Source organism: Phocoena phocoena, chromosome X (genome assembly GCF_963924675.1).
Source record: "Phocoena phocoena chromosome X, mPhoPho1.1, whole genome shotgun sequence".
NCBI lineage: Eukaryota > Metazoa > Chordata > Mammalia > Artiodactyla > Phocoenidae > Phocoena > Phocoena phocoena.
The window spans coordinates 104,181,458-104,207,132 of NC_089240.1; the positions used below are offsets into that span (position 1 = coordinate 104,181,458).

At 36.0% G+C, this 25,675-nt stretch overlaps 1 protein-coding gene across 2 annotated transcripts in view; it reads right to left on the reverse strand.

Moving 5' to 3' along the window:
• Positions 1–25,675, reverse strand: part of THOC2 (THO complex subunit 2) — a 95,391-nt gene that overhangs the window by 963 nt on the left and 68,753 nt on the right. For both annotated transcript variants that reach the window (XM_065900326.1, XM_065900325.1), the window contains exons 19-36: positions 23,670–23,766; positions 21,521–21,638; positions 20,357–20,536; positions 19,370–19,534; positions 15,023–15,298; positions 13,620–13,761; positions 13,005–13,162; positions 11,935–12,063; positions 11,445–11,576; positions 11,173–11,357; positions 10,492–10,670; positions 10,145–10,247; positions 9,042–9,472; positions 8,780–8,838; positions 7,243–7,278; positions 2,165–2,302; positions 1,772–1,841; positions 1,532–1,689 (exon numbers count right to left, since the gene is read on the reverse strand). In XM_065900326.1, the coding sequence (XP_065756398.1) occupies positions 1,532–1,689; positions 1,772–1,841; positions 2,165–2,302; positions 7,243–7,278; positions 8,780–8,838; positions 9,042–9,472; positions 10,145–10,247; positions 10,492–10,670; positions 11,173–11,357; positions 11,445–11,576; positions 11,935–12,063; positions 13,005–13,162; positions 13,620–13,761; positions 15,023–15,298; positions 19,370–19,534; positions 20,357–20,536; positions 21,521–21,638; positions 23,670–23,766 (2,756 nt within the window). The remainder of the gene's footprint in view (positions 1–1,531; positions 1,690–1,771; positions 1,842–2,164; positions 2,303–7,242; positions 7,279–8,779; positions 8,839–9,041; positions 9,473–10,144; positions 10,248–10,491; positions 10,671–11,172; positions 11,358–11,444; positions 11,577–11,934; positions 12,064–13,004; positions 13,163–13,619; positions 13,762–15,022; positions 15,299–19,369; positions 19,535–20,356; positions 20,537–21,520; positions 21,639–23,669; positions 23,767–25,675) is intronic.

Here is a 25,675-nt window from a genome sequence, read left to right on the forward strand (position 1 = left end):
CCAACAAGTACATGAAAAGATGCTCGACATCATTAGTCATTAAGAAAATACAAAATCAAAACAACAATGAGATACTACTTTACACCCACTAGGATGGCTACAATAAAAACTAAATAAATAAAAATAAAACAAAACAGAAACAGAAAATAACAAGTGTTGGCAAGGATGTAGGGAAATTGGCACCCTCATACATTGCTGGTAGAAATGTAAACTGTGCAGCCACTGTGGAAAACAGTTTGGCGGTTCCTCAAAAAGCTAAACATAGCATTACCATATAACCCAGATATTCCACTCCTGGGTATAAACACAAGATCATTGAAAACAGGTATTCAAACAAATACTTCATAGCAGCACACCAATGTTCATAGCAGCACAATTCACAATAGCCAAAAGGTGGAAAACAAGACAAAAGTCCATCAAGTGACGAGTGGATGAACAAGTATGGTATATTCGTAAAATGGAATATTACTTAGCCATGAAAAGAAATGAAGTACTGATACATGTAACACCATGAAGAATCTCAAAAACATTATGCTAAGTGAAAGAAGTCAGACACAAAAGGCCACATTATAATACAGTTCCACTTATATGAAACAGCCAAAGTTTTTGATAAGTCCACAGAGACAGAAAGCAGATTCGTAGTTGCCAGGGGGTGGGGGTGGGGAAGGGGTGATGGAGAATGACTGCTTAATGAGCATGTGGTTTCCCTTTGGGGTGATGAAAATGTTCTTGAACTAGACAGAGATGATGAGTGCAAACACTGCAAATATACTAAATGCCACTGAATGGTACATTTTAAAATGGTTAATTTTATGTGAATTTTACCTCAATTTAAAAAATACTTATTTAAAAGGAGCAGCCTCCCTTTTAAAACGATCACCTTATAATTTTCCAAAACTGCTTTTAAGAACTATGAATATATGGCATATATGTTGAATATATATCATAATGATGCTTTGTAAACACTTTACACTTTAGTAATGGCTTGCTTACTTTATGGCAGATGCATCAGATGTATTCTATCATCCATTAGTATCTAAGAGAATGCACACTATACTTAATTTTAAAATCAAATATAAGTTGTGAACACATAAGTTAATTAGGAGAAAATGTTATAGAAATGTGTTTAAAAATCAGAATTAATAAAGACTTTATAATGGTGTGATGATCAGGGAGAATACATGCGACCACATTTTAACCTCATGAATGAAGAGGAACTAAAAGAACTGTTGTCAGAGAAAAAAGAAAACACGAAAAGAAAGGCTGAAACTCAATGAAAAGAAGTAGCTGGGAGTGGAATGGAGAGGAAGGGAATTTCAGAGGTAAACTAATTCCACCCTCCCAGTAATTTGGGACTGAACTGGCTCAAGTTCTCCAAGATAACCTGCCCTCCCCCAAAGCCTCCTCCTCCTGCCCCCAAATAATTAACAAAAGACTACTTGACTACAAAAAAACCTCAGTATTTGCTAAATTTTCTAACGGGTGATTTTCTAAGAAAAAGTATATTGTTCTTTTTGTTCTTGTAATTTACCTTTTTGCCACCAGAGGAGATTTTATCCATTTTTTCAGATTTAAATGAGTCACCGCCTTTTTCTTTGCCTGACGATTTTGACTTATTTTTTTCCTTGTCTTTCTCATTTGGATAAGGAGACTCACACGGACTCTCACTTTTGTGTTTTGAAACCCCCACTAAAATTATAAAAGAGAATCATGAGAGCCTTTTCCAATTCAGTTTGATGACTGCTTGGGAAGTATTAATAAGTCTACCTACTTGTTCCATTTTCCTCTTTCCGCCTCTTGGTTAAGTCCGGTGGCACTTCTCGGTCATTGTTTGAGTGATCCTAGAACCAAGAATTGTGAACTACATTGATCAAGAGTTTTTGTTTTAAAGTATTTACTTTTATACAAGAAGAGAATAGCTAGTAACTAGCATTGGAGAATATCTGTGATGCTTTCACATACTTGGTAAAACGACATGAAAGACAAGCAGAGCTGGTAGAGATTATTAGGCTGAAGATCCTTATTACTGACTACGGTGAAAATACCAGTTAAAACACTAAATAATAGACTGTCATGCAACAAACTAGTACTTAAAAAAAGGCAACAAACACACTACTGTACATGATAATGAGCTTTCCAAACTAATTTTTAAAAAATTACAAACCCTTTTCCGGTCTTTCCTGTCCTTTTCATCTTTTTTTTCTCTTTCTCTGGATCTTTCCCTCGACTTGTCCAAATCTTTCTTGTCCATTTCTCTCTCCTTACTCTTGGACAGTGGTGGAGGAGTATGATTAATGTAGAGCTGTTAAATTAAGGCAATATTACTAAAGATTATTAGTTTTCCAGTATTGGCATCATTTGCTTGATTGTTTATTTAATGAAAGACATTTGGTAGTAGACCCAAAGTCAAAACTGGTCAGCTGTCTGGATTATGAGAGGTAAAATAAAAGAGCATGGCACAAATTACGCAAAGAATTCAATTCTTGATCTTATAAAAATTATCATTTTTTAACTCAACCAGTTCATTCCTGCCTCAACTGAGATTTTTATTAGTAAATTCACAAGCTACAGTTCCTTATATAGCTCTATTGTGAAGACCCATAACCACCATTATTACAAGAGTCCATATGTGAAAAATAGTGACTGAATTTTCTCTACTGCAAACAAACAAAAAAATACAAACCTCTACACAATCATGGAAATTTAAAATAGTTTTACCATCCACTGATAAGCAATTGATGACAGTGAGCAAAAGTATAAAATAAAACCTAGCCTTGACTTTACTAATAAGTCTTTTCTGCCTCAGTGTATACCATGCATAGATTATCCTAAATACTGTTATAATAAAGGCTGCATATTCACTACTTCTAAAAGCGCTCCAATTTCTGTCAAGTAATCACAACTGATTGTAAAATTTGTCTTACTGGTTCTAAATAGCTCAGAAAGCCATATTGTCAGTTATGGTTGATAAAACAACTCAGACTGAAAAATGATAAACCAATATTCTCTTTTACCTATTCTTTCTCCAATGAAAGGCCCATAGACAATAAAACAGCCAAAGATCAAGGATATGCTAATTCTAAATAATTAAGAGGTAACCTTACTTATGCAAGTTGTAAATACGGAAATCCATTCTAAAACAAAATATTAAGGAAATAATAAGACACCTAATCTTACGGCATTTATAACTGTGCTACAAGCTTACGTTTAACTTAAGACATTAAAAATGTTAGGCAGCAGAATACTGAATATAACTCATTACATAACTACACAATTCTGGATATAACTTGGGAATGAAAAGAACAGTGATTCAAAAGTCAAATATTTTTACACAAAGAAATCCTTTGGTATTCAAAGGAATACATGAAAAAAGACAGCCATCAGTTTGAGAATTATATTAACACTTGTTTTTTTAACACCACCAAATATTTTCAATTCAGTTTGCTCAGAAATACTGCCATAGCAATGCATAAGCAGATTCTTTAAAATTTCAGTGTTTAAAAGTTGAAGATCAACTGAAATAGACAAAATGTTTATTAATAACAAAGAGCAAGAGAATGAGAAACAACCATAAAGTGCTTGTCCAAAAGGTACTCTTGCTGGGTATATGCCCTAAATGACACTTTAATATTTTCTAATTGTGAGGTTTATTCACATCTTAAGTCAATACTATTTATGAAACTGACAAGACAAAGAAAGTAATATGTTATTACAATACTCAAAGAAGACTTATCTTAGGGAAGTATTGCTTAATTCTTCCAGTAAAAAAATTTTTTTGTTTGTGATTACAAATAAGCACGTGTACACACATACACACACACACACACCCCTCCACAAGAATGAAGTTTTTAAGTGTATCTAACTTGAATTCTGTATTGCAGAGAATTGGGAATCCTAGAAATTCTTAGTTTAGAAATGTACCAATTCTATTCCTTCTTTCTACCCTTCTAAGAATAGTTCTGATCACAATACTCTTTTCCACAAAAACATACAGTCTCTCACTGCACACGGAATAAAATGCATATTCCTTAGCTTGGGTATTCCAAGCTCTTCACAACCCTTGCACAATTCTACCCTACTATGGAGTGACCCAATGTACTCTAGGCTGCGGCTACCGCTGCTCCCTAACACCCTGTGCTTCCCAGCAGTTCTCTTCACCAGAACGGTCGCTCATTTTTATCTTAATCTCTTAAACTCCTACTTTGCCTTCAAAGACAGATCGAAAGCCATCAGCACTTCAACATTCCCTCAACTCCACAAATCACTGTCCAGTGAACTCTTATTTTATATTAACCTTTTTTTTGTGGCAGGAATTCCCAATTAATTTCATGTCATTTATTTTTGTCCATAACATAGTTTACAGGATGGTAGGGGAGCTAATGTGCTTTTTCTACTTTTACACACTTCCTAGTGTCTTGTACACATAGTGAGTACTCAATACATGTTTGATGAATAAAATTAATGATTTGTTAAACTGATCTGCATGTAGCGTTGTTGGATTTGGGTTTTTTTTAATTTACTTTTATTCCTGATACTACTGGATCCTGTTTTTTACTGGCTTTTATCCTTGACATTGAGATCATTAGATCCAAAAAAACAATTTGACTGATCTTCAAAATCTGTTTAAGAGACCACTGCCACACTGACCCTTTTAAGGATACAATATATAAAGATGGCCTCACATGTAGGTTCAGGTTTGGTTGGTTGTAAATCCTTGTTTTAAGATGATGAACAGAATTAAAAGCTGAATTTTACTGAGGTGGTTATTGCTGCCCTCTGAAACTACAGAGAAGCTTGGTTTAAAGGAGCATGCTTTGGGGCTTCCCTGGTGGCGCAGTGGTTGGGAGTCCGCCTGCCAATGCAGGGGTGATGGGTTCATGACCCAGTCCGGGAAGATCCCACATGCCGCGGAGCGGCTGGGCCCGTGAGCCATGGCCGCTGAGCCTGCGCGTCCGGAGACTGTGCTCCGCAACGGGAGAGGCCACAACGGTGAGAGGCCCGCGTACCGCAAAAAAAAAAAAAAAAAAAAAAGGAGCAAGGTGAACTGACAGAAAAGATTTGGACACTAAACTAGAATCCCACTTGAAAAGCCAAGTCCATGTGTATTACAAAATGAAAATAGTAACTAGTTTAGTAAAAAGGAGGATCCTAGGGGCAAAGTATAACTAAAAGGTCAAACTAGAGCAGGGAAACATTTTTATATGTATGATGACAAAGTAACCTGAAAAAATAGACACATACCTTTCAAATCCTCTAAAAAGTAAAAGCTACCACAGAAAGTTTAAATTATAGATCATTAATTTTAGAGAGCACTCAAAGTCCAGTGAAATTTTTTTTCTAAGACATTCATATGCTATTAAACTTTCTTAGACACACAAAAAATCAACATCAACTACTATGCAGACCAGTAAATTTGGATGCTTTACCAAGTCCAAAGGCATAAGAGTTCAAGTATTTACTGAATACCTAATCATATTGCCAGGTACCATACTAAGCACTAAGGATCTGAAAAGTGGTATGAGTTGCAATTTTTACAAGGGTATTCATATGCCATTTTCAAAATTTTCTGGTTGAATGTGGAATAAATCTATTGAATTTTAAATGCTCACAAAATCACCATCCTTTTTTTTTAAGCGGGGTGGGGGGATCGCTATAATTTAAAAAATAAGACAAACACACGAAAGAAGTTAAGAACCCTTTCAACTACTATTGAAATGGGTGCTAAGAATCAAGGAACCATATTTTTTTTTGGAATTTTTGTTTTCATTGTGGTAGGAACACTTGAGGAACCTTAATTTTAGTCCAAGTTTTGGTACTAACAAGTTATATGCCACTGGGAAAAGATCAAGAACTTTAGTCTCTTATTTGTTAAAAAAGACACTGCCACATGCCCTACCTACCTCACAGCACTGTGATGAATGTGAGATGAGATAACACATGTTTATCTCATATGTTTTATTTTCAAAAGGCTTTCACAAATGTAAGGAACCATAATCTTCATCATTGCTTAGAAAATCCAGTTAACTATAACAGCAGGTTTTCAACTGCTTCAAAATATGTTTCAGGAAATAAATATTCACAAGGTAACATTGTTAACCCATGAATTTAAAATAGTCCACACAAGCCACTGATGGTTAAGACTGACATACATACACAATCCCACTCTGGTTATGAAAACCTACTATACTGGAATACATATTCAATTTAGCAAATAAAAAGTTTTACTTTAAAAGAAAGCATTCACAGTTCAACTGATTCTCTTTTGATTAATACAGTATATTCTAAAAACAATGCTATAATTTTAGGACACAGGCACATCAGCTAATCTAAACTGTTAAAAATTAGTGCTTACTTGCCCAATAGCCACAGACATTTCATTATAAAGCTAACAGTTCTAAAAGCAGTTAGTACTGTCAACTGGCTTTGTTTCAAAATATCATTTTTTACTGGTCCACCAGTAAGGAATCATACTTAGCAGCTATAAGAGGAGGCAAAGTAGAAAATCAAAGTGAAACAGGGTACAAATTTTATAATAATAAAGACAAAATAACATGAACATTGGACAATTCAACTATAACCATGAAATGAATGAACTCTGTAATAAGATACACAAACTGCACATGATTTTTAGTAGCAGAATCCTCAAGAAAGTAGAGTAATAGGCAAGAATTAATACTGACATGTAAACACAACCATCAAGTTGAGTATTCCCCTCCAGGAGAATGATCAGTTTACATTAACCATATTTCTTGATAATATGCTACAACTACCAAAAAGGTAGCTCAGCAGAGGCGATATAAAGATTTTTATGGGTTAAGATGGGCTCAGTTTTTAGAACAGTTATGTGAATGCATCAGATATATTTTTTGGCCTTTTGGGTTATCTAAAAAAGTTAGAAAACAGCCTGACAGATTTGTTTTGAGAAATTAAATAAGCCTACTCCTCAAAAGAAACCAACAACTCCTTCCTCAAATCTTAAACTTACTTTCAGATTTTGAAGCATAAAAGGATAATGCATAACAGCAAGGAGAGATTATAGAAAGGTTGCCACATTACACACATTTTATAACAATTTCATTAAAAGGGACCATTGTCATCCATTGTTTCAGTTTGTGATAGGTATTTTTAAAGGTTATTCCACTAACTTACTGAATTTACTAGGGTGAGGGTACCTACTCAATAAATGAAGTAAAGAATTTTTCTTTGTTTTACTTAGGCATGATGATTTTAAAAGACTCAAACCTTTGCTGAAGACTCCTTGAGTTCGATGAGACTGTCCTGTAGAAAATGAATGGAGATGACAGGTGAGCTGGCATAGTTCTCAGAACCCAGAGGAACTTTGGGAAGTATGGCTGTAACCTGGAAATAAACCAGCTACTTCTTGTGAGGATAAATCTCGTGATGTCATTGTTATATGAATATCAACAGTAAAAAACAAAAGCAAAACTATGTAATGGAATTGTAATGTTTAAAAAAAAACTAAGTTATATGTACTCGTTGTAACAAACAAAAATCTTTCTCTGCTCAGAATTTTAAAATAAATGTCAATGCCACATTTTTCATAACACTGTATTTAAACTACAGATAATGGTAAGAGGCTTAAGAAAGCAAAACATTTTTTCTCCACAAAAAGTTTTAAATAGTGGAGATCACTGTGGAAGAACAATATTGCCTTATATTTTCATAGTTTTTCTTTAGTAGGGAGGTTTCAAATTTTCCTTTACTTGTGACTCCACCATAAATATATACACATTTTATCCTAGCCAGAAAACTCAGTGGCATTACATTAACAAGAAAACAAAATGTATTTATAAAAGAGTAATCATTTTTTTTTGCAAAGTGCCTCTAACAGTGAATCTCATACCTCCCACAAAAAAAAAAAGCACTTAAAAAAGGAAAGAAAATGAAATCAATTATGGTATTCAACCACAGTGCTCTTGATGAAGAATTAGTTAACTTACAGGTTTAAAAGTTCAACGTACTGCAAATTCAAAGATTCCATGAAATTAGATGAGTTTAGAATTAAAATTAAATATGGAGCAAGGAATGGCTACCCTGAGTCTTCAAGAAGGCTACACCCACGATTTTGTGCTGCAGTTGAATGCCTGGGGTTTCTCTTTGCTGGGTGGTAGAATTGGATGCCACATCTGCTTTTATCGTAACGCAAGGTTCAACTTGTTGGGAACCCAATGGGTATAAACAAACCTCCAAGGGAAGATACAACAGAAGCTGCATGCTCACTGAATATACACAACTACAGGAGAACTGATCACCAAGGAGACTTTAAAATGGAACTCCTTTCAAGACTCCTTCTTAGAAGGCACACATCGGTATGATGCTCATCAAGAAGCTTGATGAATTCAGAGGTATCTTGTTTATCCTGTATCATCCAGGAAGTCTTCAGTGCTATATATTCTTCAATATTTATGCCGAAAAATAGGCTTCATTCTGCTGAAAAGATTCATTTGCTTGTAGCTACCATTGCACTCCAAAAAAGACTGCGTAAAGCAGTGAGGCACTTCTGGGTAAAATTTCTCTTGCACTTTGAAACACTACAAAATTAGTGCTAGGTCCTTGAAGTTTTAATATTTTTATAAGAAAAATACTCAATAGGAAAAAAATATCAGTCCACCAATATGTAAAAAATTCATTTTCTAATGCAACATAAAACCTCCAGTGGCTCCAGTGAATACTTGGCACAAGACTTGAAGGAAGTCAGGACACGTATTCCAAACAGGTGAGCCTAACATGGACGCTGCCTTCCTCAGGCTATACTAACCTTTACTGTTGCGGAATGTGATGGAGAAGGGTAGGTATCAATTTTGCGACGTTTTTGTTCTGTTGGGATGAAAAGAAATAGTCACAATAAGGTACGTTTCCACTTTTTTCCACAGGCCTCAAAAAAAAATCACCAACTTCTAAGGTTTTATCAAGTATTAGTTCCCCCTACTAAAGTCCCTAGATAACTTGCCATAATAACAAGACAAGAACCAACTTTATATTACAACAACCAAAGGTAAACAAATATAAATCAAACTTGCCCCTTTCAGGCTCTGCAATATCTGATCGGGGAACAGGTGACTTCAAGGACCCAGAAACTGGTGTTTTCTCTCCTTTAACATTTTCCTTTAATTTCATTTCCTTTGCTATATCTCTTTCTCTGGATGGCTCCTTCTCTCTTTCCTTTTCTTGAGTCGACTTTGATTCTGCATTGGGGACAGTGGTCTTGAATTTCTCATCTTTAACTTTTTCTTCCTTCTTGAATTTTTCTTTCTCTTTGTCAGACTTAGGTGTTCTTTCCTTCGTCTCTCTTGCTTTTTCATCTTTATTTGGCCGTTCTTCCTTCGGTTTTTCTTTACCATCTTTACCACCAAGTACTCGGGCCTCTGGAGTAGTAGCTGGAGTCTTTTCTTTTTTCTCTTTTTCTTTCTCTTTCCCTTTTTCTTTGTCATTTTCTTTAACAGCTTTGCTGCTTAAGAATAAAAACATGACATTTTAAGACAAATGGTCATAAAATATATTCAATGTTATAAATCATAAAGCGTTTCTTACTGACTTCAAAAATTCTAGAACTATGAGTAGCCCTTTAAAAACTAAAGGACAACTTTAAGACAAGTAAAAAGCAAGTACTTCTTTATCCAGTAAATAATAACCAAATTCACAAATAGTGGATTAAAAAAGAATAATTAAAGTGATGTTAGGCCCTTTTTTTGTACATGTTCATAACCTTTGAGGATTACAAAGTAACAACCCAAAACTATCCCATAAGCCAACCAAGGGTGCTACCATCAGGAACTGGATTACTTGGCTGGATGGACCCCTGGTCTAAATTAGTAGGCTTCTCTCATGTTAATTATTCTTACCCAGATTGTACATAGCAAACACTCAATCCTAAAATTTATTTTTAACTTCACCACATACATTCCCCTGCATATCCCAGCAGAGGAAACAAAGTCAGTCTCAGCATTATACAAACCATGAGAATGGTAAGCACATCATCAAAATAGCAGTATAGACAAAATTTCTCAGTCCAACAAAAATGACTTCCATAGTATTCATCTATCACCCTCTGTCATTCATGTCTAATGAGGTTGCTTAATCATATAAGAATTCAGAATTTTGACATACAGCACAGTGTTCCTACCTGTTAGAGCCACTATTTCCATTGCTTGAATTCCCTTTTGGTGTGGCACTAGAAGCTTTATTAACTGCTTTCACACCACACTGAGATCTCTCCCTTGATTTATCTGAAATAAAGGTAAGGTTTTATTTGACAAGCCCCTAGATGTAAATAAGCTACAACTGCACAGCAAAATGATTAGAGACTAGATAGAAAGAAACAAGGGCTGATCACTTCTTGACAGTTACATACTCCTACTTAGGGATTAAAAAAGTAACACTAAGCCAGCATTTTACTTGTCATGTGATACAAAACATTTCAGTTTGCTGAAACAAAATGTATTACTTATAAATTTCTACAAATAAGCATACCAGTCTCCTCATTACTGCTTTCATCCGATTTAGATGCACTTCCTACTGACGATGAAGAAGGCCCACCGCCAGGCCCATTTTGTACACTGGCAATTGCATTCCTCGGAGGGGGGTCTTTGTGATGAAACTCATTTTCAGGTATCATGTATGACTTTCTACTTTTCAACTGCCCAGAGTAGCTGAAAGTCGCACAAAGTGTTTAAATATACAAATACAAGTCAAAAGGCACAAACATGGGGTTTAAAAGAATAAAATTAGCAAGTTATTCACTCTGCTACTTGATTCCAGAGAATAAAAAATATTAATTTTCAGTAAGTTCCTGAATGTCTTTATAAGAGAACCTAGATGCTTTCTTAAAAATTTCAATGTAAACTAATCCTTCAACTAAAATGCCTTTTTTCCACTATTGAAGATTTGATAACTCAACTGATGATAAAATTACATTTCCTCCAAACCAGGATATACTATATATGATTTTTGAAACTATCATCCAGTATAGACCGGAAGCTGATAATCAGAAGTGACAACTCTCACCAGCCTGTGGGAACATGATCGCATAATCTCCCATAATCTCCTGAAGTAAGGCAGAAGATAAACTTCAACACTGTAAGACATTTTAAAGTCTTCAGAATCCTTCTGTAATCTAGTCTCATAAATCACATTAAAGTATAATTGTGTTACCCCATAGCCAATGCATATAGATCTGGCCTCTTCTCTTTTTCCTCTTGGCAGATTTTATGCACTCTTCTTTCCAAAGCCTGACCCAGATTCAAAACTTTTGGGTACCAAGGAAGTATTTTTGTTAGCACAATCAAGATATTCCTGATGTGAGTATATTCGCCTGTTTCAAGGCAATGTACCGATGCCTACAACAAACATTTTAAGATCTGTTATTAAAAAAGTATAAGTATGAAGAGAAAATACCACCTTTGAGAAATACAATTTTTTCTTACCTTGGTTAGTTTGTAATGCCATTTATGTACAACGTGTCGAAAATTTTCATAGTCTAATTGATCAGCTTTATTTCCACCATCAAAACCAGTTGCCCGTAATATAGTAAGAAATCCTGGATAATTTCCACATTCCTAAGGGCAAAAAATAGGCTGTCACTTTTAAAGAAAAATTCTGTCCTCCAAAATAGTAGAAGCTGAAACTTAAGTAGACTAATGATTCCATGTGAAAACATAATGTGTATTTTGAATGATAGGTAGTTTTCACAGAAAGATCCACCTTATTCAATGACATTAATTTGAAATGTCAGTTTGAGATAGGATAAAAATATAGCATGTTTTTAAATAATGAATGAATTGTGCTTAAATTTTAAACACTGTTGTACAACTGAATCTTAAACTCAGCTTCCCTTTTAGAACTGAACCCAGAGCTTACTGGAAGCGGTCATTATATACATGGTAAATGGGTAAAATGTAAGAGTATTTGTCATACCTTTTCATATGTGGCTCTATCACTGTGCCACCTGGTCACAGTCTCTAACATGCAGCAAAGGAATCTCCCATATCGACTAGCTTCATTTTCAGTACAGCTTGCGACTGTGTAAATTATATCAGAGAAAACCTACAGAAAATAATGTGTGAAAAATAAAAACAAATCAAGGTCAAAATTAGTTCAAAATATTAAAAGATCATGTAATAGCAAATCATAATAAACTAAACAGGTAAGTTTAGTCAAAATGCATCTTCCCCTTTTATAGTCACAATTCCAGAGACCTTTAAAGATTCTGGCTTTTGTGAGGAAATAGCACATTCATAAAGCAACAATAACAACAACAAAAAAAATGCACTTTTATAAAGAAAGCTGATTTACAATGAGGGAAGAAAAAAACTAGCATTATTATTACAACGTAACTTCTTTAACAAAGACTTAGCCATAGATATTACTGGGGTTAAGGGGACAGTAAGCAGAGGCGAGGCTGATAGAAACTAGAAATAGGCAGCTGAGAGGCTGTAACATACGTCATGTTTTTAGACCACAAAATGCAGCAACTTATTATTATGAAAAAAGCCAGATGCAAAAATCTGTGAATGTGACCATATTGAAAAGCATCCCTGCTTTTATATATGTGCAAAAGTGTAAGCTTTTTCATTGATTCTTGAGGGGGTGAAGGTTAAAAATGGAGAAGAGAGTTCTACCTATTATGACAAACATATAAACCCAAATGTTGAGTTAATGGATTAACTAGGGGTGCTTATTATATATCAGGCACTACTCAAAGTGCTTTTGTGTATAGTGACTCATTTATTCCTCACAACAATCTTATGAAGCAGGTACTATTATCCCGTTTTACAGATAGAAAACTGAGGCACAGAGAGGTTAAAAAAAACTTGCCAAAGATCATATAGCTAGAAAGTAGCAGAGCTAGGATTCAAGTTCAGGCACTTGGCTCTTGAGTTCATGCTTTTAACCACACACACAATAATACCTCTATAGATTATATATAATGTTTAGCTATCTTTGTGTGAGACTTTTTTTTAAAGGTTGCAATAAAAAGAACTTACTCGATCATAGCAAAGAAGTGTGGAAAAATTTGGAGTTTTCTGTTGATGTACCAATTCAACAAAACGAGCACAGTAAACAGCATCAATTGCTGAAAAAATACATCGAGGAAATATACACAGCTGTAGAAATTTTGTGATGGTCTCATTTTTGGTAGATTCTAAAAATAAGGGAAGAATATATTAAGTGGTAAACTTCTTCCTCAAGTGCCTCAAGGCCACTAAACATGACAACATAAACTTTAGTGTAGAGAATGATATAAAACCACAAACTATTTATAGTTTGTAACCAAAAGGTCATGCCTGGGATAAGACTTTCATTTTCACTCTGTGGACATTTTTCTACCTATAATTTCTCCAGAGTTAAGATTTTATACAGAAAAGTTGAATGATAAGCTGCCAATATTGTAGTTTTAAGTTAACTAATTTCACCAGCAAATTAAATCTGTTCCTTCAGTGAACATGTGAAGTCGACTCTGCGTTAATGAATAACCAAAGAATGGGATAGTGAACACTGAGTTGAAATACAAACATAATACACTTCAATACCTCCAAAGTTATAAAAGTTTGCTTTTTTAATGTGGCAGTGGCAGAAATGTAACAATTCCAACAACTTACTTGCTAAAAGCCAATTGTCCTTTTCCAGTTTCAGTCTCTGTAGCACTCGCTGTACATGTTCCATCTGCTTCTTTTCTTCTTCAAGAAGCTTGTCCTGAAGGGCAGTACATCGCTCCTTTTCTTTTTTCTTTTTATTTGGAGGCTACAAAGTATAAGTTGGATACTTTTCTAACTACAGGCACATTACCTCTCCTTCTTTTAATTAAAAAATTTGAGGAGATAAATGCTGATATCTTATACTAATTACTTCAACAGGGATGTTTAGGAGTCCACTTGGATGTGCTTTGACCTCCATTCAACAAATCCAAGACAAAGTCAGTCTTCGTACACTATCAAAACAGGATACCTTCTCAACACTGGTACTTTTACTCTGAGGCATGGAATCATCTTTGATCCTTCCTTCTCTGTTCCGATATTCTAACTGCTTACAAGTCTTTTGCATTCCCACTACCTCCACCATAGTCTATGCTCTCAGTACTTCATAATGCATTACCCAAAAAGCCACCTAGTTGGTCTCCCGCCTAATGCCAGTCCCTTGCCCTATCAAACGTATCCTTCATATCACCGTCACGAGCAATCTGCCTGAAGTACCATTTTTACCATTATCGCTTCCCCACTGAGGAATCTAAAATAGCTCTCAATTTTATCAAGCCTTCCTTTTTTTTTTTAAGTGCATTTTTAAAAACTAATTATTTATTTGGCTGCGCCGGGTCTTAGTTGAGGCACGTGGGATCTTCGTTGCAGCACACGGGATCTTCTTTTAGTTGCGGCATGTGGACTTTTAGTTTCGGCATGCATGCAGGATCTAGTTCCCCAACCAGGGATCAAACCCCGGCCTCCTATATTTGGAGCGCGGAGTCTTAACCACTGGACCCCCAGGGAAGTCCCTCAAGCCTTCCTTTCTAACTTTCATTGCTCTACGTCACCTGGCCCCAACCTAACCTTTCAAATTTATCACTAAGCCCAATCGCCACAGTAAAAGTGGTCTCTTTAAACCTCAGACTACTTCATACCTTTGCTGAAGCTTTACAGTCACCAATTTGCCTCCATATTTCCAAACTGAACCTATCTTCAAGGCCTATCCGGTTCAAGACTCACCTCTTCAATAAAGCTTTCTCCTAAAGAATTCTCCTTTGGGGAATTCCTATTGCTCTTGCAATTGGAGTTAAGTAGATCATTTTAAGTTGCTAACACAGCCCTCAAATACCTTTTGATTGGTCATAACCTCCACGTACTCACCAAGCCCCTGCCCCACCCATGGAGAGGATAACCTCTAAACCCACTTAGAAAAACATTATGTAACAACAAGATAGGAACCTGAGCTAATACAATTCCAAAGTATGGATAATGTTGAATTAATACCATGAAGTTATTGTACTTGAGCTACTAGACCAAAAACCTACCATTTCCTGATTGTCATCAATTGCTTTCATCTGGACTTTAAGTTTATTGACTTCCCGTTCATAGCTGGTATGTGGAACTGCAAGGTCATACATTGTCAATGACCAGAATGTGGCATAGAATTGAGGGCTGATGTCGTCCCAGACTTTGGAAACATGTAAGGAAACCACTGCTTCATGGACAGGAGCCATCACCATTTCACATGATGTAATGTACTTGTGAACTTTATGTTGCTGTTTATTTCCCTTCTCTGATTTTTTAAGTTCATCATACTTTGACTGGAGATAAAAAGTAAAAACACACACATACAATATAATTTATAGCACTGATTTTCATAGTATAAAAACCTATGTTCCCTTTTCAAGAATCAGAAGATGACCAATCAAAACTGTTGCAGGAATTCTAATTTCTTACCAACAACATTTCTTTTAAGATAAATCATCCCTGGAAGCTGTTTCAATATTTAGCCCTGTGTGCTTACTATGAGCTTTTCCAAAGATTCTTATTGCATCTGACCTGTTGAGTAAGTGAATAGGGTATGTGGGCCCCCTGTCCATTTCCCCCACCCTACTCTCTCTTGCTGTTGCATCAAGGATTGAACATGCAGGGTTTCCACTCCTGCTTTTGAGATATTCAAGGGAACCAAGTAGAGGGTCTTAACACTAGTAAAGAGGCAGAATGGAACTAGTAATAGCCAACCAACAACAGAATGCTTTATCGCTACATGTAGCCCCTATCATCTGTTACGATTTGTCAATTAAGAAGCTGGATCAACACAAAGAAAGGTTATGAGAACGTTACCATAAGACCGCTAAGTAGGGGGACCAACTGTCCAGGTTTTCCAGTGATTGAGGGGTTTCCCAGGATGCAAGACTGTAGTGCTAAAACTGGGAAAGTCTCAGGCAAACCAGGACCAACTGGTAACCCTATTGCTAAGCTAAATTATGATTTTCTCTGAATGGCTATGGTATACTGGAGTTTAAAGCATGTGGGAACTGACTTAAACCACAGCTTTTTTTGGCCTGATTGGTTTATCCTAATTTGGGGGAGAGTCAGAGGAAGGCCATACCCTTAATTGTATGAGAAAAAGAATCTGTTAGTACGATGGGAGGGACTACATATTAGTTCATAGAATGTGTGTCAAACATAAAAAAGAAAACAATACAAAGTGGAGTTGTTGCTATTATCTCATGTCCTTCAGTCTCTTTGAGACGAAGAGCTCTCACCCAGAAAACTGTCTGGGTTAGGCATCATCCCTGAAGATGAACCTAAGAGGAGATCTAAAACTAGCTGCTTCTTTATGCTAGAAAGCACTTAAATCATTTACAGTTTGTGCTAAACATGGAGCCCAGAACTAGAAAGTCTGAAGTCAAAGGTCCCACTTCCAGTTCTGCATCGTGATAGGCAAAGAGTCTTGGCTCCTACAGTCCAGCTGCCATCCCTCCTGAGCGCTCCATACCCCAGGCTCACTGGATTGAAGGCATGCCAAGTACTCTTTGTTCCACAGCATATCTCCAACAGGCTCTGAGAATCATACAATTACTTTAGAAGTGGGAAAAATTATCTCCTGTTTTCCCCATTTTAGAGAGCATGCTGGTAACTACTGAGGCCACATAGGTGGCAAAGCTATAAATATAAAGAACATTACTTAGGAGAGAGGTCCCAATTACACCAGAGACCTGAGAGAATAGCAGCTGGGATAAGAAAGGCTTTTAAATTTTTGAGGGTAGGTCCTATTGAAGGCAACTAATATGAATCTATGTGAACGGAAAGACAGCTGTTGAGGTTCTAACAAAACACAGAATAAAACAGTGATGAAACTACCTAAATAAGATAGCTTATCTACCTGACTTGGTCATATTTAGAATATGAACTAGGGGAAAAGCCTTTCTTTCAGATCAGTGCTGCAAGGTGGCTCTCAGCAATTAAAACTGAAAATTAGGTAGGTATGACAGTGTTATAGGGTAGCCCCAGTCTCCCTAATCCTTTGGTTCTGAATCTGTGACTTCTATTTCCAGGCACCCCCCTCATTCCTATCTAGTTGAAAAAAAAGCTTGATCAGAAAAGACAGCTATACTGCATATTTGCCTAGGACAAATATTTCCTTGCCTAAAGTCAGTTTAACCCTTCTTCAAGCTCACATCTTCAGTCAAGTGGATAAGTATAACAGCTCTACAAAGTCAGCTGGGGAACTAGACCTACGGAATAGAACTGATACTCACTGTTACTGTACTTTTTTTTTTGTTTTTGGCCGTGCCGCGCAGCATGCAGTATCTTAGTTCCTCAACCAGGGATCGAACCCATGCCCCCTGCAGTGGAAGTGCAGAGTCCTAACCACTGGACCACCAGGGAATTCCCTGCTGTACTTCTAATTACTGTTCAAAAAGCTCTTGGCCTAACAATGTTATTCCCATGAGAGCCTGCCAATAGTCAATTTATGGAAGGGACCTAGCAGCCCTCTAATACTCATACTCTCTCATCAAAGGTTCTTCAAGAGGGGCTTTCACCCAAGAGGCAAAAGTAAGGATCCCTAGGAAAGCCTGGATGCCCAATCCAGTGTAACCAAGGTTGCCGAGGAATTCCCTTTCCAGGGGGTGGCATGTGGCCTACCCCTGATTTGGTTGTATAGCCACCTCTGTATAGTTCTCTGTTTTTCTCCTCAAACTTGAAAGGAAAATGACACTTCTTTGTTTAGATATTTTTATCTCTTAAATGACAAAGACACAATATTTTACACAGGCTACGGAAAAAGTAGCTGTTGGTATGAATGACCTGCTCCATTTTCTGACCTGGAAAAGTTCAGCCAACCTCAGGCAACCAGGTGTTCCTGTTTGCTAGGGTTCAATAGCGCTGATTAGTGTGTCACTTCTCAGTATAGCACAGGGCAGGTCAGAATTTCTGAGATGAAGCAATTCTCCCACCTCAGTCCTTCAAGAAATCAGGTCCCCTGTTGTATAGCTGAGACTGATCTACTGTGGGGTGGGGCGACAACACAAAACATAACTACACAAAGAGAGCATAACAATTTTCTGGATTGAGAGAGTCTAAAGGAGAAGAAGAAGCCCAATCCTACTCCCTTATTCCCTTTTTCCCTCTAGAGAGTACAGCACAGTATTACAAATGGTAATTGAATCAATTAACATTTAGTTAGTTGTTAGAGGGTAAGTGTGAGACTGTAGCAGTTGATATGTAAACACTAACAGCTGATGGTTGATTAAATGATCAATTAGATCCCAAATTTCTCAGCACCTTTTCCCCCACTCTACTACACAGCCCTGTATCCCCACTGGGAACAAGAAGGGAGCCTACTTAAAGATAAGGGAACAAGATCTTCCTCAAAATCTGTAGTGAAAGCCTTGCATAGCACAGACTTAAAAAACAACAACAGATAAACAGAAGGGCCAGAATCTAAGCCTACAGAAAAATGAAGAATATGCTTGGGCTCCAGTCAGAGTGGGGAAGTACCACAGTTTCCAAACAGAGTACTGACCATGGCCCTGAGGGAAAAGGAAAAGTAAATTCCTATTAGAGGTAACTGCTTTAAAGGGAAGAGTCCAGGTGGCAGATAGAGAAAAGGAAGGAGGGCTGTCTTCTCTTCCCCCACAACCTTACTTGAATTTCAATACAGTCACTAACAGGATACCCTGCTTGGGAGGGCTCTAGTTTGCTTTTTGTTGTTGTTTGTTGTCAGTTGTTTCATTTAGGTGGAGAGAAATAAAACAAGAGCCATGAATATACCTTTCCTAGAAGTTACACAACAGAGAGTGCCAAGAGTATTTAGAATGTTTGGGGGTGGTTAAGTCTGTCAGTCTTTATTTCTTTCAAGGCAGTACGTGTAATAGCAAGTCAACTGTCTGACAGTGATACTGTCACTGAGGAAACAGGATTCTCTGTATTCAAGAGGAGTGTTTCTCAGAATGACGTACCACATTCGCCTGCATCAGAATCATCTAGTGCTTGTTAAAAAAACAAAAACAAAACAAAAATCCCCAGGTACCATTCAAATTACTAAATTAGAATTTATGGACATGGGGTTGAGTTTTTAAGATGCTTCCTTGGTGATTCTCTAATAATTCCCTGATGAGCTGCACTAATGTTGGAGAACTACAGTTCTAGAGGGCCCATAAGACATCAACTTGGACAACTGGTGGTGTAGTAACAATAAAATTATAGAACTAGTAAGACTTACTTTTTAAAGGGGATATTTTCATTGCCCACTGCACACAGCTGAGTATTAACAAAAGAGCAACTCTCTCTCTCTATGTCAAATTAAAATGCATTTACAAATAAAACAGTTAAGTAGTAATGTGGAATCATTCCTGAATGGCAGCAAAGATACTTATACTTACCGAAATATGGTGTGCATACATTGGCCTAGACAGGAAAAATGCTGCATCATGGGGTGTGTGAAATTCATTACAGAGCACATCAATTGAAGGCACTCGCTTTATATAATCTTCTGTGCTTAGATTAGATGCTAAAAACCCACCAAACTGTACCAGGGTATCATGACACTAAATTTAAAAAATAAGACAAAAAACACAAATGTGCTACCATTTTACTAAACCAACATAACATTTTCCAAAATGACTAAGATATATTTTAACAATATTTTGATTAACAATTAAGAATTCAAATTTTACTACTTGAAAGAACTTTGGAGACAATCTACAAACTTAATCATATAATCATATTACAAAAAAGATACTCAAGTCCTGAAAAGTTGACTAATCTAAGACTTTAATAGTCAACCAAGGTCTCAAGTTCCAAGCTATTGTTCACCACCTTTAGTAGCAGAATATATTTATCTAAATCACATAGAACAATTTTATGTATATGCAAGTCAATTTTCTTGGCCCTTAAAAGTCGAAAACTTTATAAAATATGCATGATGTTTTTTATTTCCTTGTAATATAGTTGGTGACAGTTAAACACATTTTGTAGGCTAACCATAGGTTTTGGTGCTTAATATTTTAAAATATATTTTATAAATGAAGATCGTATCTACTTTGTTGTGGCTGAAATTCCAGATTTCCAGAGATCAGAAAAGATGAGAGCAAACAACTTGAAGTTATCTACTTAACTGAAAACATTATACATATTATTATATCCCCTAGATTCATCTCTTAAATATCATAATTTGCAAAGAGTCCCAATTTCCAGAATGTCTATTATATATATAATTATATAATTACATGTTATATATTGTATATAATATATATCATATGATATATATATGATGTGCAAAATGACATTTTTCAAATTGTATCACATTCTATATTTTCCACTATCAAGATTTAAAAACCCACAGAAACACAAAGGCCACTTTAACTTGCCTGATCATAGAGCTTTCCCACGAGTTTCAAATGTTTCTCTCCACCTTCCTGAAAGATTACCCCATTCCTCTGCTGAGCCATAAGCAAACAGAGAGGAAGAGCAAGATCATGGTCTAATAGTGCATCCTTTAATCTCTGGGAGGATTTTTTAGTGTTTCTTATCTGGCCAAAGTAACCACCCTGCAAAAGAGAAGACATAACTTTACCAGTGTACCAGTACATAACACATGCCATCTGATTTGAAGAAAAAACACAGAAAGGGTTTGGTTACAATCCTGAAGACAACAAACCCACACACTCTACATTCCTTCCCTCTCTTTACAAATTTATTTTACTGACACTATTACTGCCACTGGCTTTAGTCACTGGCTTAAAGATAACTGTCAACTGTCTTTAAACTTCTACATATTTTCCACTTTCTACCATGCAGTCCCTTATAAAGGATTATCCTTTAGTCAGTGTGGGGCAGAGTCAACAACTGTCAGATTTATGCCCGTTGGGGTATCAAGGACCACAGAAGATTTGATATTTATTTCCCTCCAGATGTATTACTTACTGTCTTTTACACTTTGTTTCAGCTTTTTTAAAAAGGTTAAAATAACTAGTATATCGCAATTTTTAAAAGGGAGGTGGGGGCGATTTTAAGAGGAGGGTATGTATGGCTTTGACACTTAGCTTTATGTACTTATGTGCTGTTTAAATTCTTTATTATGAACATGCGTACATTTTGATTACCGCAGCTTTGTAACACTGTCTGAAGTCTGGGAGGGTTATGCCTACTGCTTTGTTCTTTTTCCTCAGGATTGCTTTGGCAATTTTGGGTCTTTTATGGTTCCATATAAATTTTAGGATTATTTGTTCTAGTTCTGTAAAAAATGTCATGGGTAATTTGATAGGTATTGCATTCAATCTATAGATTGCTTTGGGTAGCATAGCCATTTTAACAATGTTAACTCTGCCAATCTAAGAGCATGGGATATCTTTCCATTTCTTTGAATCATCTTCAATTTCCTTTATTAATGTTTTATAGTTTTCAGCTTTTAAGTCTTTCACCTCCTTGGTGATGTTTATTCCCAAGTATTTTATTTTTTTTGATGCAATTTTAAAAGGGAGCATGCATACATTTTGAATTTTGAGTCACTAAACAAAAAGAGCAATTCTCACCTCAGCTTTTAGTTGCTCTCCACCAGTCATGGCCTCTAGTTGCTCCATTGTCATTTCTTCTGTAATTTCTATTCCTGCCATTTTTTGTACCACTTCTTTCAATATAAGCAGGTCAAAACTATTTAGGAATAATAAGAAATAGTCTATAGTTGAAACTTCAAACATAAAAGTAAAAATGAATTGTAATTAATATACTAAGAATCCCTAAATTATTAGTATATAAATATTTGGGGCATGTAATATGTTTAACTTTTTATTTGGAAGTAATTTCAAACTTACAGATAGGATACAAAGATAAGAATAGTACAAAGCACACCCACATAGCCTTTATCTCTACTTCACCTGTTATTAACATTGTGAACATCCTGTTCACTTTATCATTTCTGTTTTCTCTCTCTCTCCCCCATCTTCTCTCTCTCTCTCCCACACACACACACACACACACTCTCTCTCTCTCTCTCTCTCTCACACAATTTTCTTGAACTATGTGAGAGTAACTTATCTAGTAAGTAACATCATTTTAGAGGTACCTAAAATTCCTAATTACCCCTAAAATTGCTAATGTGTTTCCTAAGACTATCGCTAGTCTCTTACATAACCACAGCAATAGTTATCAACTTTAGTAAACCTAACACTGATACAATACTTTTATCTAATATACAGGTCATATTTCATTTTTAGCAGCCAACCCAATAATGCCCTTCATAACATTTTTTTTTTTATCCTCCAGTACAGGATGCTCAATATATATTTTTTGATAGTATAGAGCCATCTCCTTAAACAATCACACACACTTGGGAGGAATGGAGGGAGGGAGAGGAGAAAGGAAAAAAGGAAGGAAATGCAAATTCCAAGTTGTGATATTTGGGCCTAAGATGACAGTTTAGTGGCCTGCCTTACACATATTTATTACTGTGCCAACAGTTATTCATTTGAATTCTCAAAGTTTAGGACTGTCAATGGAAATAACACCTTATGACTTCCAAGATCTTCCTTACTTTGTTAAGTAATGAAGATAAGGAAAAACATTTTTTCCTACAGAACAAATACAGATGTTTTTCCAAAGAAAGGTAAAGCTAGGTATACCCAAGACACAAGTTAATAGACAAAGGAACAGTTTTCTAAGATTCTTATTAAGTGCTTACTCTCTCAACTTGCCTTGCTTCTCTAAACATAGTTTTTGAAAACAAGAGGGTCCTCTTCAAATAAGTATGCAACAAGTACCAATGAAATATTTTGTTTTTCCTTTAAACAATCTTTTCATTAGATGGTCACAAAAACTATATCACAGTACAGAAAACTGAACTAGAGATTTAAAAGTAATGTGATGTTTTCCTGGCCTATACAGACACAGAAGAGTAAAATGTATACGAATGGCCAATAGATGAGTATAAAGCAAGTGATATATGCGGATTAAATCCCAAACCTAATTTTTTTAAAAGCTTTCCCTAAACCAAAATAATCTGTCAAGAATTACTTAGGTAATACTTGTTTGGAGCACCAGATAGCTTTACAGATTTCTGTTTGCTTTCTACCAGAAAGCTTTTGAAAACCATTTCCAGTTCTTTTGAGCCTAGTCAGTCTATTGCTGATGGGGTTTAATATACATTCTAATTCAAACTCTAAGCACTGATATTGGTCCAGAATAAAATAATAAAACTCAGTATTTATAAAGAAAAGAAGACAATGTCCAAAAGGTGCACTAGTGTTAACTATCTCTGAAGTTTAAATTCAAAAAATAGTTGTGTTTTAAAGATACTATACATACCCTCAAAATAAACACATTCCTACCAAATGTTCAATGTAAAGGCCAATTACTGTCCAGTAGCATAATCAATAGTGCAATGAGTTTTGCCGTAAGAGGATTTACAATATACCATATCAACCATTTATTCAAAAGCCTAACAGGTAGTCAAAGTGAGTTAGTTACTTTAATGAGTTACACATATAGCCAAATATTACATTTCTTTCTGCATATTTTAAGTTATTTCTTTTAATTAAAGAATTCCATATAAATAAGTGAGCAATTATTTTCTTAAGCCTACAACCAACAAACAGTTTTTCAACATAATAGCAATGTCAGTATCCCAATACCGGCAGAAGTACTCTAATTACTGAATTTCATTTACATATAATTTGCTATGAATACCTTTTGCCTGCCTTTAGCTGATTAGCCACATATTGAAGAAGACCAGCAAGATCAATTGGATATTTACGAAAAACTGCACCACAGAAACTAGCCAGACCTATATGAGATAAAAAAGGAATAGGGCTTTTTAAAAAACAGTTCATAAAACAAAAAGCACAATATTAAGTGTTATTTCAACGAAATTTCCAAAACAAAATGAGGTGGGAAAAATTGTATTGCTGATGCCACTGAACAGAATTTTATAATTAATAATAGCTAATATTTATTGACCATACATATGCCAAGCAATCTATTAAGCTCTTTATGTAATTATCTCATTTAACCTTTGCAGTAATTATCTCAGGTTGGTATTAACCTATTGATGAGGGAAATTCCGAACAGAGAGGTCACGTAACTTGCTCATGGACACACAGTTGGTATGAGGTAGAACAGTGATTCAAACTTATACGGCCTGATTCCATAACTTGTGACATTAATTAGGCCACAACAAAATCTTGCAGATAACTCAGTAAACTTGAATGATCAACAAAACACCTGCCCCTCAAATGTCTGAGTCACACAAAAAAATCTCATTTTATCTAGGAACATGCGACTAGTTGTGGAGGGGCAAGGAAACATTGCCAGACCAAGAAGCAATCAAAAGACCAATTTTAGCCAAGAGTCCTTATCACATTAGTAGGGAGAAAACCCCACTCAAGACAAGAGCAGGAGGGACTTCCCTGGCCATCCAATTGTTAAGACTTGGCACACCCAATGCAGGGGGCATGGGTTCAATCCTTGGTCAGGAAACCAAGATCCTGCATGCAGCACGGCGTGGCCTTTTTAAAAAAAAAAAAAAGAGGAGGAGACCCCAGTAAAGTCAAGTGATCTGCAGCCTTTTCAAGAATTATTTGCTGAGCACCTAAAGGACAATGGACAAAACACAGGTCCTGCCCTCAAGGAACTTACAGTCCAGAGAGATATAGAAAACTAAACTAAAATAACTACGATGAATAAAAAGTTCCATAGAAGTACAGAAGAGGGGCACCTTATTCTGACTTTTGGGTTGTTAACAGGGAAAGCTTTCCAAAGAAAGCGACCTCTAAGCTGAAATCTAATGAATAAGTAGAAAATGTGTTGGAAGAGATGAGTGGGCATAGAAGGGTACTCCAAGGGTACCCCAATAAGAGGGAATAACATGTGCAAAAGGCCATGGAAAGTGCAAGAAGTTCAGCATTAACGGAACCTAGAATATTAGGGAGGGGCAAAAGATGAGGCTAGTATAGAAAGGACCTGATTCCAAAAGAACTTACTTGTATGATTTATTACAGATTGCAGACTTCAAAGAGCAATGGGAAGCTACTGCAAGATTCAGCTACCAGAGACACAACAGGTTGAAAGAAAATGTAACTGGCTGCTAGAAATCAAAGGTACAAGGAAAAAAAACAAGGCTAGGGCTTTTTGTTAAACAACCAAGTTTTTGTTCTTTTAAGGTGACTGGAACCTCAGGATGGAAAGGAGAGAAGGGAGAATAGTTCCCTTAAGATTAATTCTTCTAGGGACTTCCCTGGCAGTTCACTGGTTAAGACTTCACCTTCAAATGTAGGGGGTGCAGGTTCGATCCCTGGTTGGAGAGCTAAGAGCCCACATGCCTCACAGCCAAAAAACCAAAACATAAAACAGAAGCAATATTGTAACAAATTCAATAAAGACTTTAAAATTGGTCCACATCAAGAAAAAAATCTTTAAAAAAAAGATTAATTCTTCTAAAGTAACAGAATGGATGGGAACTTTCATCTCCCCAGTAATGCTTGCCCAAATGCTATCACAGCCAATACTGGCCTCTTGAGTTAGAAAATGAATTAAGTACCATATGAACCTCCTTACACAGCCAAGGACATGGACCCTCTGTAGAACAAGTTGAGTGGCTAGATATTCTCAAGAGCACTTGACAAATAGGCTCTTAGCATAGGTAACAGAATACATAGCACAGCAATGACAAAAGATGGAAATTTCATCCTTGGAAA